We start from the raw sequence: 19,538 nt of genomic DNA on the forward strand, positions 1-19,538 counted from the left end.
CCCCAGATTCTTTACTGGGAGAGTAGTTCCTAGCCAGTTTATTCTCCATTTTATAGTTGTGCATTTGATTTTTACTTTCTAAATGTATACTTTGCATTTGCCTTTATTGAATTTTATCTTGTTGATTTCAGACCAATTCTTCAATTTATCAAAGTCATTTTGAATTCTAATCCTATCCTCAAAGTGCTTGCACCCCTTCCAGCTTGGTGTCATCTGAAAATTTTATAAGCAGAGTCTCCATTCCATTATCCAAGTCATTAATGAAAATATTAAATAGTACTGGACTCATGACAGATCCCTATGGAGCTCCACTAGATATGCCCTCTCAGTTTGACAGTGAACCACTGAAAACTACTGAGTATAAGTTTTCAACCAATTATGCAACAACTTTATAGTAATTTTATCTAGACCACATTTGCCTAGTTTGCAGAGTATTACACTGAGATGATATGCACAGTCTTTGGTACTGAAGACTGTTTAAAAGGCACCAGCATAAATAGAAGGCAGTGGGATGGGGAAGAAACAGGTATGTTTAGCTCAGGGTGATTTGACAAGCAAAAGGCCACAACCTCTCCCTCCTCCTTCTCTGACACAATACCTATACAAAGGGACCAGTTGAAAAGCTTTGGTCTGGAAAGAGTGTTTCATGCTTGGGCATTTTCTTCTAGCCAGATGTAAGTGGAAGTGGCAACACCTGTGGAGTCAGCTGCTCTCTCAGCTAGAACAAATAGTTCTAACATTTATCAGCAGGGCTAGAAAGGGTAGAGGCAGAAACCATATAGCCAAATGATTCTCTTATATTGTACAAAACAACAAGAATGTGGATTACAGCCCACATATCTTTCAAAAAGCCAGATTGGGCAGAATGCTGAAGTTGTTGCTACATAAAACACATATTGCTTTATATTCCACTTGTTCCAAAACAGTTCAATTTAAAATCTATTTACCCTCTTAATGGTTAGTAAACAGCAGAAACTGTAATCAGCAGTATAATAAAACTAAGTTAAAACAACTATACAGTTAAATACAGAGAGACTTTAACCACAGGATACCACAATAATTGCCTATTGCACAAATACTGAATAAACCAGAGTCAATACAAAAATAATAATAATAGAATTGCAATTATGCATTTAATATTGTAAAGTTGATTCAAACAAGAATTAATAAACAGACTTTAAAAGTAATCCAAATGTGATTGGGGAACAATATAAATAAAGTACACAGCATGTCATTTAAGACTTCTGAACATAAAAGTTATCCAGAACTCCTTCTAAAAACTATTAGACATTCAAGGTTGTTGCATGTCATTGGAAAGGTTATTATACATATTTTAAAATAAGTCTGTAATAACATTAGAGAGTAATTATAACTACAAACATTGTGAATTGTGCCAAGATTTTAAAAAGTGATGGGCACAATATAATATATCAGATCAAGTACAAGACAATTTCCTCAAAGAGTGGGACAATACACACTACAACCCCCTTTCAGCCCTTATAGCCCCAAAATATTTCCCTGAAAATGTAACTGGTCTGGACAATAGAGAACTACATTTAATGGAAAACCAGTGCAAAAGAGAATTTTGATCCACCTTGAAAATTTACTTTTTTCAAAGGAGACCAATATCTTTTCTGGAAATAAAGGAGATACATGAAGGAAGAATTTGTGTGTCTGTGCAATAGACAATAGAGGTACCCAAAGATCTTTTTAAGGGCTGTTACTGGAATAATTTAAATCTGCTTTCAGCAAGGAGTTCCACTTCCCTGGCAATATAAATTCTTAGCTAGCCTGACAGATTCTTCCAGCCTACTTCAGCTTCTGGGAGCTCTTGCCTGGTAGATTCGCTGTAACCAAAACATATAATGGGACGTGTAAGGAGACTGACATGAACCACAATGTTCCTGGTCATGAAAGAAAAGAGACTTCTTCAGCTCTAAAGGTGCCTACTCTGCAGATTCATAGGTTTTAAGGCCAGAGAGACCATTTTGATCAGATAGGGTTGATCTCTTGTATAATGCAGGTCATAGAATTTCACCCATTCATTTCTGTATCAAACCTACAATTTTACTCTTGTATATTTGCAACTATAAATTACCTTGGCTTCAATCTGCCTATAGCATGAGACACCATATATTGTGGTTCGATCTCCACATCTTGGGGGCAAGTGGAAAAACACAGTATCTAAGAAAGGAGAAAAAAAGCTTCATCAGTCACCAACAGAACGATACATCAACATTTTGTATTTTCAGCTCTGTAGTCATCTTTTTCAACGTTACTCTCATTTACAAAAGCCTTACTGAAGAAATTGCACTTTCTTACCAGCTCTACCCTTTTGTAAGTAGCGCTGAAGTCTTTGTGTCTAAATCTGACTAAACTGTTCCAGTAACTAGTAAACAATTCACTTTCTCTCTGTGCAAAGGTGCCAAATAAGCAATATTTATGCTATGACATGACAAAGGGTACTAAAAAAAGAGCTTTTCATTAAAGCTGCAGGGTTTACTTCAAAGCTAGACAGTGTTTAATAATTATGCAAACAGACAGATATATTACTGCCACTAACTGTTAATTGCTAATTTATAGATATAGCAAAGGCAAAGCACTCGTTAGAAGAATTCTGTTTTGCAGTTCACAACATTTCACTATGAAGTGAACCCTGTCTTGAGAGTGACTAAAATTGGTTACTGACTTTATAATAATGAAATGAAACAGAACTGTACTTAAAAATATGGAGTAGTCTCTTGAGGAAAGGAGTTAGGTACTAAAAACGGTCAGTCCTTTTTACAGATTTCACTGCATTCTAAAGAGATTGGCTAAGGGTTTAGTAGAATTTTTAATAAATGTCTCTCCAAGCCAATAAACAAGTAGCCTAATTCCCTATTTCACTGGACACTAGTAACTCCTACACTGTGAAGTATTCATAACCTGCACAGGAAAACCAGGCCCAATATGTTATAGTAAATTTACGGTAATCTTGTTTTGAAATACATTTGGTAATTCCAACTTAAATCTTTCTGGTTTCTGGTCATAAAAACCCAAGGATATATACCTAACAGGTTTAGTTGCTTTGTTGCTATACTAGCTTTGAAGCAATCTCTCTCACTTCAAAATATGCACTAATGACCTGTTGCTGTGGTAATGAAATGACAGAAAGTCAACTATTTAGCTTTCATACATAGGGCTGTGGCACTGAGCCAATGTAGAAACAACTTCACTCACCTGGTCCTACTTCCTGCTTTAGAATGCACTCAGTAGATCATATGATATTTAATTATACAGAAATGAAACCAAGTCAGGACCCAACACAGAGTCAAGGAGTGGCCTTTTACTGATGCAAAGATAAATTCTTTTGATACAACTCCTATACTTTTGTTATCAATTCCAGATGAAATACCTCTAAAATTTAGAGGGTCAGATGCAATTTGAATTAGAAACATAACAAAACCCTAATTAAAAGTAGTATCAGGGTATTTTTGTGATTTTACAATTTCTTCTTTTAAAAAGTTTTCTTCTCCCCTGTTGCTGTGCAGAGAAAAAACGGTTTCTCACCTTCTCGTAAGTTTTGTTCTTCAAGATCTGTTGTTCATGTCCATTCCAATCAGGGGTGCGTGCACTGTGTGCACGAAAGCTGGAAGATTTTCCCCCTAGCAGTATCTGTAGGGTTGGCCTGGGTGCCCCCTGGAGTTGCAACTTCATAGCGCCCAATATAGGGCCTTGCCGACCCAACCCCACCTCAGTTCCTTCTTGACGGGTACTCCGACAGAGGGGTAGGAGGGAGGGTATTGGAATGGACATGAACACCACATCTCAAAGAACAGTTACGAGAAAGTGACTAACTGTTTTTCTTCTTCAAGTGCTTGTTCATGTCAATTCCAATCAGGTGAATCACAAGCCCAAGTTCAGGAGGCAGGGTCAGAGTTGTCCACCTATTGGAGTACCACTCTACCAAAGGCTGCGTCGTCTCTGGTGTGCTAGGTAATCGCATAATGTGCGGCGAAAATGTGTATGGAGGACCATGTTGCTGCCCTGCATATTTCCTGGGTAGGAACCTGAGCCAGGAAAGCTGCTGAAGAAGCCTGTGCCCTGGTGGAGTGTGCAGTGATTGGAGGGGCTGGCACCCGTGCCAGGTTGTAGCACTGTCGAATGCAGGATGTGATCCCCAACGAAATTTGTTGGGAAGAGATTGGAAGACCCTTCTGTCCGCCACAGTCACAAACAGTTGAATGGGCTTCTGGAATGGTTATGTTCTTTCGATATAAAAGGCAAGTGCTCTGTGGACATCCAAAGAGTGAAGCCTCTGCTCCCTGCCACTTGAGTGCGGCTTAGGACAGAACACTGGAGGAAGATGTCCTGGTTGATGTGAAACTGGGAGACAACCTTCGGGAGGAAAGCTGTACGAGAGGTAGAGCAGGGAGCACACCGCTAGCAGTTCAAAAGGCGGTGCCGTCAGTCTGGAAATGACCAGGTTGAGGTCCCAGGCTGGGACCAGCTGCCTGACTTCCGTATATAACCTGTCGAGACCTTGAGGAAACGGTTGACCATAGGGCTGGCGAAGACTGACCAGCCCTCTGAGCCTGGATGGAAGGTAGAGATGGCAGCCAAGTGAACCCTTATTAACGACATGGACAGCCCCTAATGCTTGAAATGGAGAAAATAGTCTAAGTGGCACAGAGATGAGTGTCGGGGATGAATGATGCCAAGTGGAAGAGATTTTCAATCTGGTCAGCGCAGCAAGGTAGGTAGCCCTGGTGGAGGGCTTTCTACTGCCAAGGAGGACTTGTCTAACCGGGTCCGAGCAAGAGAGCTCCATCGGGTTCAGACATGGAGCTTCCATGAGATGCAGAGACTTGAAGTTTGGATGCTGAAGCCGACCGTGATCCTGAGTTAGTAAGTCTGGGAAGAGCAGCAAGGTGACTGGAGCTTCCACGGACATTTCCAGGAGTGATGTGTACCAGTGCTGGCGAGGCCAGGCTGGGGCTATCAATATCACCGAAGCTTGTTCCCTCCATATCTTGAGGAGCACCTTGTGAATGAAAGGGATAGGTGGAAACATGTAGAGAAGATAGCCTCCCCATGGGGAGGCGAAACGCGACCGCAATGGAGCCCGGGCTGTGATTCAGGAGGGAGAAAAACTGCTGGCACTTCCTGTTGCGTCACGTGGCGAACTGGTCTATCTGGGGAAAACCCCATTAATGGAAGATTGCGTTTGCAACGTCTGGGCAAAGGGAACATTTGTGGCCATGGAGTGACCTGCTGAGATAGTCCGCCAACTTATTCTGTATTCCAGGGAGGTACGATGCTTGCAGATGTATCGAATGGTCTACACAGAAGTCCCATAGCACAGGGGAGAGAAGCATGCACCCCACTGTTTGTTGATATAAAATATCACCGTGGTGTAGTCTGTCATATCTGATATACATCTCTCTGTCAAGTGGGCTCAGAAAGTCTGTCATGTGTAAGCTCTCTGACACTGATGTGGAGAGCGAGTTCTGCCTGAGACCAGAAACCTTGTGGCCTGAGGTCTTCCAGATGTGCTCCCCAGCCCAAGGCTGACACATCCATCACTAGTGAGAGGGATGGCTGGGGGCTGGTGAAGGGGACCCCTGCACATACTACCTATTGGTCAAGCCACCACAGGAGGGAGTCGAGTACCAGGCGAAGCAGGGTTATGATCCAAGCTGTCCCAGACTGGCCGATACACTAACACTAGCCACGACTGAAGAGGTCGAAGTCTGAATCTGGCATGCTATACTACGTAAATACAAGCTGTCAGGTGTCCCAGGAGTTTCAGGCAATTCCTTCCTGTGATGGTGGGGAACTGCCTGAGACTTCATACGATGTTGCCGAGGGACGGAAGCCTTGCTTTTGGGAGGTATGCCCTGGCTTGTGTCAAGTCCAGTACTGCCCCTATAAACTCTATCCGCTGAACCAGGGACAACTTTGATTTCCCCTAGTTCAGAAGGAGGCCCAGTTTGTCGAACGTCATTCTTATGAAGTCGACTTGTGCCTCCCCTTGAGACCTGGAGCTGCCCCTGATGAGCCAGTCGTCGAGGTACTGGAACACCTGTACGTGCCACCTGCGCAGGAATGCAGCCACGACTGCCATGCATTTGGTGAACACTTGAGGTGCCGCTGCCAGGCCGAATGGAAGGACTGTGAACTGGTAGTGGGTGTTGTTCAACACAAACCTGAGGTATTTTCTGTGGGACAGAATTATTGCTATGTGAAATTATGCGTCCTTCAAGGGTGGCATACCAGTCTCCTCGATCCAATGAGGGGCTGATGGAGGCCAAAGAGACTATGCGGAACTTAAGCTTCTTCATGAACTTGTTGAGCTCTCGCAGGTCTAGGATGGGCCTAGGCAAATAAGGTTCTGCACTGCCTCAAAGTCTCTGTAGTGGAAGGGAATTCAATGTCCCGGTCATGACAGTCTGGAGAATGGTAATGGGCCGGACTCGATTGGACCTCTTGCAGGGCAGGGGTCGACAAGCCCCTAGGAGGCACCAGGCCTGAAGCAGGCTGGATGGGCTGAGGCCTCCCTGCCACTGGCTCCTTAGGCTTAGGAGGGGGAGAGCGTCCCCTCTCCTGCTTCTTTTTCTTCTCAGGCACCGGGGACGAAGATCAGTGCCTGCCAGAAGTCTTATGTTTGACGCCGTGTCGGTGCCGGGAGTTCTTAGCCACCTTTCTTGGTGTTGGCTCACGTGCCGTTGGCACCGGTGCGCTGCGCAAAGAGGAGGCAGCGCTCGGCATGGGCTCCGCTGATCCAGGGTTGGACTGCAGACGGAGTGCTGCCTCCATGAGGAGAATTCTGAGTCTCTGCTTGCAATCCTTAAGGGTCCGCGGCCGAAACCCCTTGCAAATGCGGCACTTGTCATTTGGGTGACTCTCGCCGAGGCACTTCAAACAAGAAGTGTGCGGGTCACTCTTTGGCATCACTTTCCCACAGACTTCACATAATTTGAACCCCGGCGACCAAGGCATGCCCCCGTGTTGGGGAACGAAACGGGGGGGAGAGACAGAAACTTAGAGACACTACTAACACTACTAACAAATAATCTAACTATATAATAATAATAAAATATATGGAGATATACCTATCTCATAGAACTGGAAGGGACCTTGAAAGGTCATTGAGTCCAGTCCCCTGCCTTCACTAGCAGGACCAAGCACTGATTTTGCCCCAGATCCCTAAATGGCCCCATCAAGGATTGAACTCACAACCCTGGGTTTAGCAGGCCAATGCTCAAACCACTGAGCTATCCCTCCCCCGCAACAGACAATGGGATACTGCTAAAGGCACTTGCAATAGCAAGAGTGAGGGAAGTTCCAGCTAGCTGTCACCGGTGGTATGAACGAACTGAGGGGGGATCAGGTCAGCAGGGCCTATATTGGGTGCCATGAAGGCGCAGCTCCAGGGGGCGCCCAGGCCGACCCTATGGATACTGCTGGGGAAAAATCTTCTGGCTGTCATGCACGTGGCGTACGCACACCTGATTGGAATGGACATGAACAAACACTCAAAGAAGAAACAGACAAATTGACTGTACGTGGCACCACAGTACATAATGAAAGGTACCACAGTACATAAAAAGTACTGTCACAAATGCACAAAGAAAAAAATCTGGAATGAAAAAAAAAATATTTTCCCTCTAATCTTTCAGTTATAGGACCCTTTGGCATTACTTGTAAAAGTAAAACATTTTCAAGTGTTCATTTTAAAGTGATCCCTTTTTCTCCAGCACCTACAGTGCTATTTTGATACTGATTCAGAATTTGAAACTGAAAGTCCCAGACAACAGGACTTGTGTAAACTGATCCTTGGTTTCTCAGAAAGCTGGTCTTCTTGAGGAGGAAGCATAAAGCAAGATTAAGTGAAAAATTTTAAATAAAATATTTCATTTTTCCATCTATAGACAGAGCAAAACTATCTATAGATATATTTACCTATAGCCTGCTATGCCTTGGCTAAGTCCTAAATATGGCAAAATTATTCTCCCACCTTTTCATTCTGAAGGTCACTACTCTTCATAGCAAGTCCTCCTGCCCTTCTCATTGGTTGGTTCTCACTATATGATTTCTGCAGACTGTCAATAAGGATCTGTAGAACACATTTTGAGAACCACAGATCTATTTAAGCAAAAACAGACTGCTTTGTTCACATACTTTTGAATACTTTTTCTCCCACCTCCAAAAATATTTACAGGATCAGATTTCCTTAATGAAGGTTTTGGGGCATGTGGGTTATTTTATTTTATAACCATAGGCAAGTGAGGTTATACCCTTTAAAGGAACCCCCTGTATTGAGTGAAGATTTCCTGCTGCTGCATTCTCATGATGAGGGTTCAGTTTAAAAGCGCAAGTATTTTAAGTTGCTTCTTCTTACAGATTCCATTTCTGTAAAATCCATTTCCGCAGGGGTGGACTAAACTGCATTCTATTAATCTTTATTTTGCAGTTTAGTAGTCAGAAGCCTGCTTAATTAATAGTTCAAGTGTCAGGATTCTTTCCCCCCTAGTAGAAGCACACAGGAGGACCCAGTCTTCAGCTACTGCCACTGATCCTCACTCAGATGCTGTAACCTCATGTTTGCTTTCTTACCTTCTTGATAGTTGTGAGCTCCATCTGGCAAGGCAAGGAAAGGCAAGTATTTCCATTCTTCTGGTAAACTGTGGCTGTCATGTCCTTCTCCTGGGATGAGGGGAGGATAGGAGAATTCAACCTGAAGAAAAAAAAAAAAAGACCATGTTACCAAAAACAGAAATGCATAGAAACTGCCACACCAGATCAGTCCAGTGGTGCCTCAAGTCTGGAATTCTATCTCCACTGGAGGCTAGAACCAAGGGCTTCAGTTTAAGGTGCAAGAAATTCCATTGTGGACAATCTGCATGAGGGTCTACATCCTTTATACCATCTACTTGTGGATGATTTCACTACAGTAAAACCTCAGAGTTACGGGAATGGGGGTTGTTCGTAACTCTGAACAAATTGTTGTTCTTTCAAAAGTTTACAACTGAACATTGATTTAATACAGCTTTTGAACCTTTACTATGCAGAAGAAAAATCCTGCTGTGACGGGTTGGATCACAGAAACCCCCAGGGGGCTGCCAACTGATGTGCCAAGACTACTGCCCCTGCTTTCCCTAACAACTTGGGACTCCAGCACCCTGTCTTGTTGAGCCAGACACACCGGTCTGCTCCAACACAGACCCAGGGTCTGAACCAGATGCCCCAAGGCTGCAGATTTAACTGAAAGCAGCTTAAGAAGTGTTCCTGTCTTTAACACTCAGATGCCTAACTCCCAATGCTGTCCAAACCCCAAATAAATCCATTGTACCCTGTATAAAGCGTATACAGGGTAAACTCATAAATTGTTTGCCCTCTATAACACTGATAGAGAGGTATGCACAGCTGTTTGCCCCCCCCCCCCAGGTATTAATACATAATTAATAAGTAAAAGTGATTTTATTAAATACAGAAAGTAGGATTTAAGTGGTTCCAAGTAATAACAGACAGAACAAAGTGAATTACCAAGCAAAATAAAATAAAACACCAAGTCTAAGCCTAGTACAGTAAGGTTTGTAATAAAACTGAATACAGATAAAATCTCACCCTCAGAGATGTTTCAATAAGTTTCTTTCACAGACTGGATGCCTTCCTAGTCTGGGCACAATCCTTTCCCCTAGTACAGCCCTTGTTCCAGCTCAGGTGGTAGCTAGGGGATTTCTCCTGATGGCCGCCCCTTTGTTCTGTTCCACCCACTTATATATCTTTGGCACAAGGCAGGAATCTTTTGTCTCTCTCTGGGTCCCCACAACCTCCTCTAAATGGAAAAGCACCAGGTTAAAAATGGATTCCAGTTCAGGTAACATGATCACACGCCACTGTAAGACTTCATTACCCACTTGCCAGCACACATGTATACAGGAAGACTCACAAATAAAACAGAGCCATCTACAGTCAATTGTCCTGGTTAATGGGAGCCATCAGGATTCCAAACCACCATTAATAGCCCACACTTTGCATAACTACAATAGGACCTTAGAATTATATTTCATATTTCTAGTTTCAGATACAAGAGTGATACAGTTATACAAATAGGATGACCACATTCAGTAGATTATAAGCTTTGTAATGATACCTTACAAGAGACCTTTTGCATGAAGCATATTCCAGTTATATTATATTTACGCTTATTAGCATATTTTCATGAAATCATATAGAGAGCAATGTCACACCTGCTTTCCCTTTATTTTTAGTAGTTTCGGTTTAGTACAGCACTGTACTGTATTTGCCTTTTTTTTTGGGGGGGGGGGGTCTCTGGTGCTGCCTGATTGCGTACTTCCCATTCCAAATGAGGTGTGTGGTTGACCGGTCAGTTCGTAAGTCTGAGGTTCTACTATATCTATATTTATAACTAAGTATTATTTTGAATCTTATTAAGACCTTGCCTTCAGTAATCTCTTAGTGCAATAAGTTCCACAGGTTAGTTGTGTGCTAAGAGTATTTATTTTTATCAGTTTTAAAAGTGTTGCTTTTCAATTCCATTTGAAGTCCTTTTGTTCTTGTACTGTGAGAAGAGATAAATGGGAACTTCTGATTCACTCTCGGTATCTCATTCATTATTCTGAATACCTCAATCGTATCCCCTATTCATCGTCTTTCTAGTTAAGAATCCTAATCTTCTCAATCGCTCTTCACATGAAGTCTCACTATACAGCTAATCATGTATAGCCCACCTTTGGACCCCTTCTGTATTTTTGGTATGTATTTCTAGAGAAGGGTTGGCTAGAATTGAACAGAGTACATTCAAGGGGAAAAACATAGCATTTAGTTATATAATGGCATTATAATATAGTCAGTACTTTCTAGCCCATTCTTTATGCAGCCTAACTTTTTATTGATCACTTCTATGCATCAAGTAGATATTTTCATTAAGCTGTCCCGTGACACCTAGGTCTTCTTCCTGACTGGTTACAGTTAAAATAGAACGTAAAAGAATGAACAGAGCATCTTGTTTTGTGCGGTTGAAAATCTACACCTACTATATGGTTTTGAGGGTGGAGGGAAGGAGATTTTTCAATTCAAGTGCACAAATCAATTTGTCTGCAATGAAAGAGAAAGGATGACCCTTAAAATGCAAGACTCTAGAAAAGTAACAGTAGTGCAGACTAATCAAGCAATCGCTGAAAAAGTGAGTGAGATGGAGGTTCTGCTTACAGAGTCACTGACATTATCGGTACTATCTTCAACAGTATAATAAATGTGACAATCTAATATTGCCAATTTAAAAATCCCACAAAAATTGTTAAATGTAATAGTTAAATTAACTTGTCACAATGAGGGAGAGAGAGCTCTAGCCAAATCTTCATTAATCAGTATAGAGAGCGGAGGTTATTAAGGGAGAAAATATAATTTCTGTTAGAAGATGTTCTAATGAAGATCAATCAGTTGCCAAACTTGTAAAAGTATTTTTCAGACATTGTAAACTTCCATAGAAGAGCATGCAAAAGAAATCATGTAGGAAATAATTTCAATAGTACATGGACAATCAAATTTAAACCCCAATAATAATACTGGTGTGGGAGGGGAGGCGGGGAATCAAGAATAGGAGAAATCAGTAAGAAAATAAAATGGGAATTCTGTTATGTCACCTTTACTCCAGACGCTGTTGAGTTGTGCGACACATCTATATGGGGCAAAAAAAAAAACCAGCCTCATAAATGGCAGTGTTGGTTTCAAATTTGCTTATTCCTGATTCATAATGTATCTCACACCATCATATGCAGGAAGAGCTCCAGGCCATGCCAGAGAAACATCAAAGCTTCCTATGGCACAGCCACCCTGCACTTAACACTACAATCTTCTCAAAGTACATGTAAGAGAGAGAGAGAGAGAGAGAGAGAGGGAAAAAAAAAAGACGTAACAGAAAACAACTCATTTAAAGACAATTGTATTCCAGGATTCTATTTAAAATTCCTTTCCACTGAAAATATATAAAAGATTGCTTGTTTTGTTCAAACTCAGCAATCGAGATAAACAGGAGAAGCATTTGGCTTCCAAATGAAAGAGGAATAATAGAATGAGACAATGTATCCACGAAGTAGCAATTGTCTGCGATTTGATAGATTGTCAGTAAAAACTCATATTCTATTATATACCTTCCATGTTATAGACCATGAAATTACAGCATCATAAAGAGTGCTGGAGCAGTTACAACGGAGAAACGGATTTAGAATGTATAATTTGATTCTGTTCCAAAATTCAGACATCCTGGCTGCAAATAGTAACTGTTAACAAAAATATTACTAGAATGAGGAGTATGGTCGTTCGCCTTCCCAATATAACCTTTGAAATAGAAAATGCAAAAAATAAATTTTAATACACAAATGTTTGTACAGCGTTGTTCGTCGCAAGGAATATACTATAGTAAGGATATGGAAGTCAGTATCTCTGCTAGCTTATAAGTGAGGGACTTATTCATTTCAAAACAAACTGAAGAATTTTAAAACTATATTGTTTGTTTGTAAATTATACAATGGAATAACCTCAAACACTACTGACAAAATAAAAAGGAGAGAAAGAGAAAACTGGACAAATGGATAATTTAAAAACAAAGATGGACTGTCTAAAATTCTACCTGTGATGTATTAGAGACTTTTTGGGTGCCTATGTGTCACTGGAGTAAAATTTCAAATTGGTATTTGTATGCAAAAGAACTTAATGTGTACATAGTGATTATTAAATATCTAAAGACACACCTTAATATCTATGTTATTTTATATTTTGACTTTAGTGCCATCTAACAATTACATAACAGAAGTTTAAAATCCATGTACATATCAATTATAATTAAAAAAAAAATATTTTTAGTAGTTTAACTGAACACAGGGCTGGTAGCACGGCCCATTAATAAGATTGCCCAACACTTCCCAATATGAGACTCTATTTTCAGTTACTTATATTCAGCTTGCCAAAATATATCTATTTGGGCTGGAATTTTTCATGCCAGATGTCTGCCTGAGGGGTGTGTGTGTGTATATAATTTGGGGTTTTTTTGGGGGAGGGGGGGGAAGGGGGTAGAAAATTTCAGCCATTTCCAAGAATAAGGCTAAGGAAAAATACAAAGGCTAAAAAAAAGTCTTTTCTTTGATCTGGTGATCTTTTCTCTAGCTCTTTTATCTTTGGAGAAGGGAGTTGGTTTTTGTGCCAGGGAAGTACATTTTGCCATCCCCATGAAAATCTGCCCAAATTTGGCTAAATTGTAAACCCATGAAAAATTGCAGTTTGCACATGCTCAGGAGAAATTTCTTAGATCTCTAAAGAGTCTGTCCATGCTGAGCATTCTCAAGCCTTTCACAGTGTCCGTATGTGACCGGACTCTGCATGTGCCATTCCCACTGAAAGGCTGAGTAGGCTCCAGCTCAGGGCTATGGGGGCATAAGGGTTTTTTCCCATGTAACGGCTGCTCAGTTTTGGTCTGGGAACAGGCAGTTTCGCAGCTGCTCAGGTTTGGTCCGGGAACAGGCACCAGAACTAAGAGCCGGGAGCCTATGCTCCCCGTGACACCCCTTAATTCAGTTCCCAGATGTGGCAGATTGTGACAGTCTTTAGTTACATGATCACAGAGACCCATGCCTCATTCAGTATCCTGGATGGACCTGCTCTGGGGATAAATGAGGGTTCTGTAGTAAAGGAGGCTGGTGCGTGTAGGATCCCTGCCTCATTTGTTACAGAAGGCGGAGGGTGTGTAGTGAATGAGTAAGAACTGCAGAAACAGAAAGGATGGTCTCATAGTTGAATGCTGCCCCAGAAAAATTGGCTTCTATTCCTACTTCTGCCACAGAACTCCTGTGTGACATTAGGCACGTCACTTACACCTAACTTTTCACAGATGGCCACAGATTGTGTGTTCCTCATTTGCTGAGTGTCCAGCTTGACATCCTGGGGTCTGATTTGCTAAAGTGCTGAGCACTCAGAGCCGCAACTCAAGTCAATAGGAGCTGTGCTTTGAACACGAAAATAATGCGAAGTGGTCTGAAAAATCAGTTCATAGGAGTCTCAGACTGGACACCCAAAATCAGTGGAAGCTTTTGACTTTAATCTCTTTATGCCTCAGTTCTGCCATCTGTAAAATGGGGATAATACCACCTATTCTCACAGGGATTTTGTGAAGCTCAATTAAATGTATGTTTATGAAGCACTCAGGTACTATTGTGATGAGCACCACAGTCAAGCCCACGAGGAAATTAATAATTCTGTCTTCAGAGCAGGGTCTGAGCAATGTGCAGTAAATAAGGCGTGTGGCCACACACTGAACAATGAGGATATTAAGTGAGCATCCTCCATCCTATGCATTGAATGAGGCAGGGGTCTGTGGAACAAATAGTAAGTAAGTAAAGACTGTATCATATTACATATGCACAAGGGGGCCGAATTATGAATTTCCTAAGTTTTGAGTGCTTGACTCTGCAACCTTAATAATCTTCTTTCAACAATTTGTGTGTAATTTTGTATAGAATGAAATGATAAGACTTCAGTAAAAAGCTACACTCAGAACAAAAAACAGCTATAAAAATGAAATGGTCTTTTTTGTATATTTAATCCATTTTAAAGCACAGATAGATTTTACAAATTATGATGTATCTGTTCCCCAAGACATTTTCTGGACAGAGAGTAGTTAAGTCGATGTCTGGACCACGTGGATGGGAGCACAATGCGTATTTAACTCCATAATTTGTATTTAATTGATTTTGTACAAGCCTAAGTGCATATTATACAAACCCCATCCTCCGTTTCCTTATTTATAAATGAATTAGTAATTGACAGCATATGTCAATTACTAATTCACTGATAATCAAGGAAACTGAAAATTAAAGAATTTTCATAAAGTCAGTTAATCATGAGGAGCAACAACAACAAAGAGAGATAATGAGGCAAATACCTTCTATGCATATATTACAACTGTTCTGTAAAACACCTTTCTTCCTGTTGGGGATGCACCCTTAGGCATTTTTGAAACTCCCACCTCAGAATATAGAGGGAGAAATCTTGGGCCCACTGAAATCAATGGGAGTTTGCTATTGACTTCAATGGGTCTAGCTTTCACCCTGAATCTCTAATTAACACTTAGAACTACAGTTTCATTTTATAAAATTATATAGCAAGAAGGTTTTGCAAGTCACTCAAAGTTCCATCACTCTAATTTGTATGAAGTGAACCTATTCTATTTTGGGAAAAGTTCTTTTGAATTTTCCCCCCTGCCTCAACAGCTAGGATAAACAGTTCAAGTCAAGAAATGAAGCTCTGCGCAAAAGACTCATTTTATTCCTGTTTAGAGGGACCATCCCATTGTAGATTAGTCCAAGTCAGAATGCAAGGCAGCAGTTCTAAACTTTGTTGTAATCAGAAATTTTAAAGGAAATTCTTTTTTCTTCTTGATATGCTAGTCCTCGTGTAGTAGAATCAAGAAAAACCAGACCCCCTAAAGGATTAATCTGAAGCACTTGCTGAAATTAGAACAGGAGTACTTGTGGCACCTTAGAGACTAACAAATTTATTAGAGCATAAGCTTTCGTGGACTACAGCCCACTTCTTCGGTATGCATCCGAAGAAGTGGGCTGTAGTCCACGAAAGCTTATGCTCTAATAAATTTGTTAGTCTCTAAGGTGCCACAAGTACTCCTGTTCTTTTTGCGGATACAGACTAACACGGCTCCTACTCTGAAACTTGCTGAAATTGTTATACGTAATAGGGTGAAAAAACAAGCCCCAGGTAGCATTAGTGTCTATAAACACTTTGGGCACAATTCTTGCTTTATTTTAACATTTCCCTCCCATTGTATTGGCAAAACAAACCACAGAATCAATGTTTACAACTTCAAACAGTTGACAGACAAAACAATGACACACCTACATCACAAATATCATTAACTCTATTAGACAGGTACATATAGACAATGTCAAATTAAAGTTTTCCCTTCATTTTAATAGATAATAAATTTGACTTTGCGCTCCCTTTAGACTCCTTTTGGTTTCCCTTTCAGACTTTAAAAGCAGCTGATAATCTTCTCTGGATACCTTTTATCATCATGCCCCACCCTGCACCACCAAAACTATAAATAGGACAGCTACTTAGATATGTTACAATGACACCATTTGTCCTGCTATAGATATTTACAACTTGTCCATTAGAGTCTGCCTCAAAAATCTGACTTCCTATATTAAAATATAACATTCAGATACTGTTGTTAGTGTAAATAAATTAAATTAAAATATTCTTAAACTCCCAACCCAAAACCCTACAAACAAAACCTTCATATTTGACTTCAGAAATGTTCTCACTAAGTGTTTTGGATATTCTTTGCTATTTCTCAATTACAGTTATTCAAACATTTTGCTTTCATAAAGAGTACTAGTTAAAAAAAATGTAAATGAAATGGAAGAGTCCTTCAGGATCCTTTTCCTGCACACTACTCCTTAAAGACTAGTCAGACCAGCGACTTTCTTACCAGCCAAGAAAGGCTGCCTTTCCAGAAAGTCACATTTAGCTTGGGAGGGAAAGGGGGAAGGATGTTACAAGGCTGTCTTGCAAACTAGGTCTACACTAAGGGGGGGGGGGGGTGTCGATTTAAGATATGCAAATTCAGCTACGCGAATAGCATAGCTGAATTTGACGTATTCTATTCGACTTACCCCGCTGTGAGGATGGCGGCAAATCGACTGCCACAGCTCTCCCGTCGACGGCGCTTACTCCTCCTGACGAGGTGCGAGTAAGCGCGTTGATTCGGGGATCGATTTATCCATCTAGATGAGACGCGATAAATCGATCCCCGAGAGATCGATTTCTACCTGCCGATCCGGGCGGGTAGTGTAGACTAGCCCTTAGAGGATGAATGTGCAGTCTCTGTAGCAATCCCAAAGTAGGGGATTGGGATTTGAACACCATATCCCAGAGTGGAACACCAAGGTCTTGATTGTAGTCTACAGAAAATGCCCCAGTGAGAATTCCAAGCAGTACTGTCCCCCTCGGCAGGCACATCTCCTGGTGCTCCAGGGAATGCAGCTTCTGTCCAATGCTTTCTCCGCACCTACCTGCCCCTGGCCAGCTATGCTGGCTCATACAAACAGGGGAAGCTGTGGCCCTACACTCAACCTGCCACATCCACTTTGCAAAAGTTACTTCCTGAGCACTGCGTGGAGGACACAAGAACTGGGGCATTGCTCCTTTTGCCCTCCTCCTGCCATGTTCATTCATATAAGCTCCAAACACAATATGCAGATTTGGTAAATATCTAAGGTGCAGACTAGACATTTAAAAAAAAAATGGGGAGAGAGAAGAGGGAAGGGACAGAGAGAGAAGCTAGCTCAAAAATATCTTATTTTCTTCTCTAAGTCACTGATTTGAATCCAGCCCAGATTAATAGTCACCTAGACTTCAGTGTCTCAGGTGAAGGATGTTTGGTGGTCTCAGTCAGTTCCTAGTTGATAGGTTTCCACCTCACCAAAACTGCACTATGATTGATTTTAATTTGTCCATCACAGAGGCATGGAGATAGGTATCTTCTCACCCCAAAGGTCATCTCTCCAGGAGAACACATTAGTGGGGCGGGGGGAGATCATTCACTGCTACTGCATAAGCTGTACTTGTCCTGTGGCTTACTTTCTCAGACTGCTGACCTGGTACCTTTCATCAGCAGTAACCAAACCAAACCAACAAACACCTTTTAATCAGGCATCATATACATTTAAGTTTTGGGAGAGCAAGTAACACATTAGCACCAGTTGGTCATCTTGTGTCAGAATATCATCTCAAACTGAAATTATATAATTACATGCCAAATAGAGATGCTGTTTGGCAATGAAATCCAAGAAAGGATAATCATTGAAAACTTTTTAAAGAAAAGAAATTAAAAGAACCAATATTGAAGAATCTGAAGCCAACTAATAAAATGAGGAAAGAAAGTCACAGGGTGACACTGGCCTTTTAACAGTGCACCCATGATTCATCAGTTGACCCCAACTGGACTTAAAAGAGGGCAGCTGGGTCCTAGAAAGTGAAAGAGTGGTGACTCAGAGTTGCCTGAATGAGTCAGGAAATGGGCATGTGAGAGCTGACTGGGAGTGAGGTTGGAAGATGACAGCTGCCAGAGCTAGGAGACTGTATGTGGTTCCTATGGGAAAGCAGAAGGCAGAAGAGCAGCAAGGGGGTTTGCCAGCTGACCTCCCTATGTCATACCAGGTTACCATCCAGACCAATGAGTAGCCGTGTCACCCCTGCCCTGTAACCTGGGGTGTCCTTTACAATGCCTTGCTGCTGTAGCCTCCAACCTATACTGCTCACAGCCTCCAGCATGTAAATCATTTCCTGCTATGTCTGTATGTACTGCAGCCAGCCAGCCACACCTCGGCTCTTACCAGTTTTAAAGATTACCAGGGTGACCAGAGCCCACTCCCAGTATCACATTTTCCCCCAGAAACTTATGTCCTGTACTGCCCAGGACTGTACAGTGCAAATATGTTAAATCTGTTATTCCCTTAAGGGAATAATATGCAAACAACTTGTTATCTCAAATGGAGTTACACAGGCACTTCAACCTGAACACACTGGATTAGATAAAAAATAAAACAAGTTTATTAACTACAAAGAGATAGACTTTAAGTGAGTACAAGTAATAAGGCATAAAAAGACAAACGGTTACAAGAAAAATAAAGATAAGATGGTTTATTAATACAGTACCTAACAAACTATAGCAGATTCAAGCAACATTTCTCACCATGTTTTCAGCAGTCTTACTGACTAAACTCTTTATGTCAGGATGCCAGTCCCAGAGTCCAATTGTTGCTTCCTTTGTCTTTTCAGGTTTTTCAGGTGCAGTGAATGTGATTGGGGGGGGTTCCTGGAGTGCTCGTCCCTCCCTTTTATAGTTTCAGTCCCCCTCTTGAAAAACATTTTCAGCTGAGAGTCCAGAGACAAAATGTCCATTGGAAGGATGTTTCCTGCTAATTTTTTTCACCTCCTTTGTTTTCCCCCTCTGCTTGATGACTCTGTTTATTGCTTAAATGCAAATTAAGGTAAGCACACATTCCTTCCTTTCTTTAAGACAGACTTGACTCCTGCCTAGGCAGTGCTGTGGGGTTTGGAACATGTATTAATAACATCATACAGGGAAATTTTATAACTTCACATTACAATGTTGCCACACGCATTTCCCCAGGACAATAATGACCTGCAAATTATGAGTTTTCAAATGATACCTCACTAAACATAATTTTGTACAAACATTATTACAGTAGAGTGTAGAGTGGGAATACAGGGGTTTATTCTGTCAACCTCCCCAAGCAGGAGAACCAGTGCCAGAGGGCTGAAGGCAAAACAGCAGCAAAGGGACTTACCTGCTGGCTTCCAAGCTGGAAAAGGCTAATGGAACAGGAGTAATGAGAGATGCTCCCCTCGTGAGGATAAACACCCAGCAGACACACTGTGGGGATTCCTGCTGGGAAGAGTGGTATTCCACTCCAGCTGGAAGAGCTCAGGTGGCT

General features: G+C 41.4%; 1 protein-coding gene across 1 annotated transcript in view; it reads right to left on the reverse strand.

The window, feature by feature from the left end:
- AVL9 (AVL9 cell migration associated) overlaps window positions 1-19,538 on the reverse strand; it is a 74,663-nt gene that overhangs the window by 41,626 nt on the left and 13,499 nt on the right. Inside the window, exons 2-3 of the mRNA XM_054019351.1 lie at window positions 8,599-8,719; window positions 2,099-2,184 (exon numbers count right to left, since the gene is read on the reverse strand). Of these exons, the coding sequence (XP_053875326.1) occupies window positions 2,099-2,184; window positions 8,599-8,719 (207 nt within the window). The remainder of the gene's footprint in view (window positions 1-2,098; window positions 2,185-8,598; window positions 8,720-19,538) is intronic.

This window comes from Malaclemys terrapin, chromosome 2 (assembly GCF_027887155.1).
Source record: "Malaclemys terrapin pileata isolate rMalTer1 chromosome 2, rMalTer1.hap1, whole genome shotgun sequence".
Classification (NCBI taxonomy): Eukaryota; Metazoa; Chordata; order Testudines; family Emydidae; genus Malaclemys; species Malaclemys terrapin.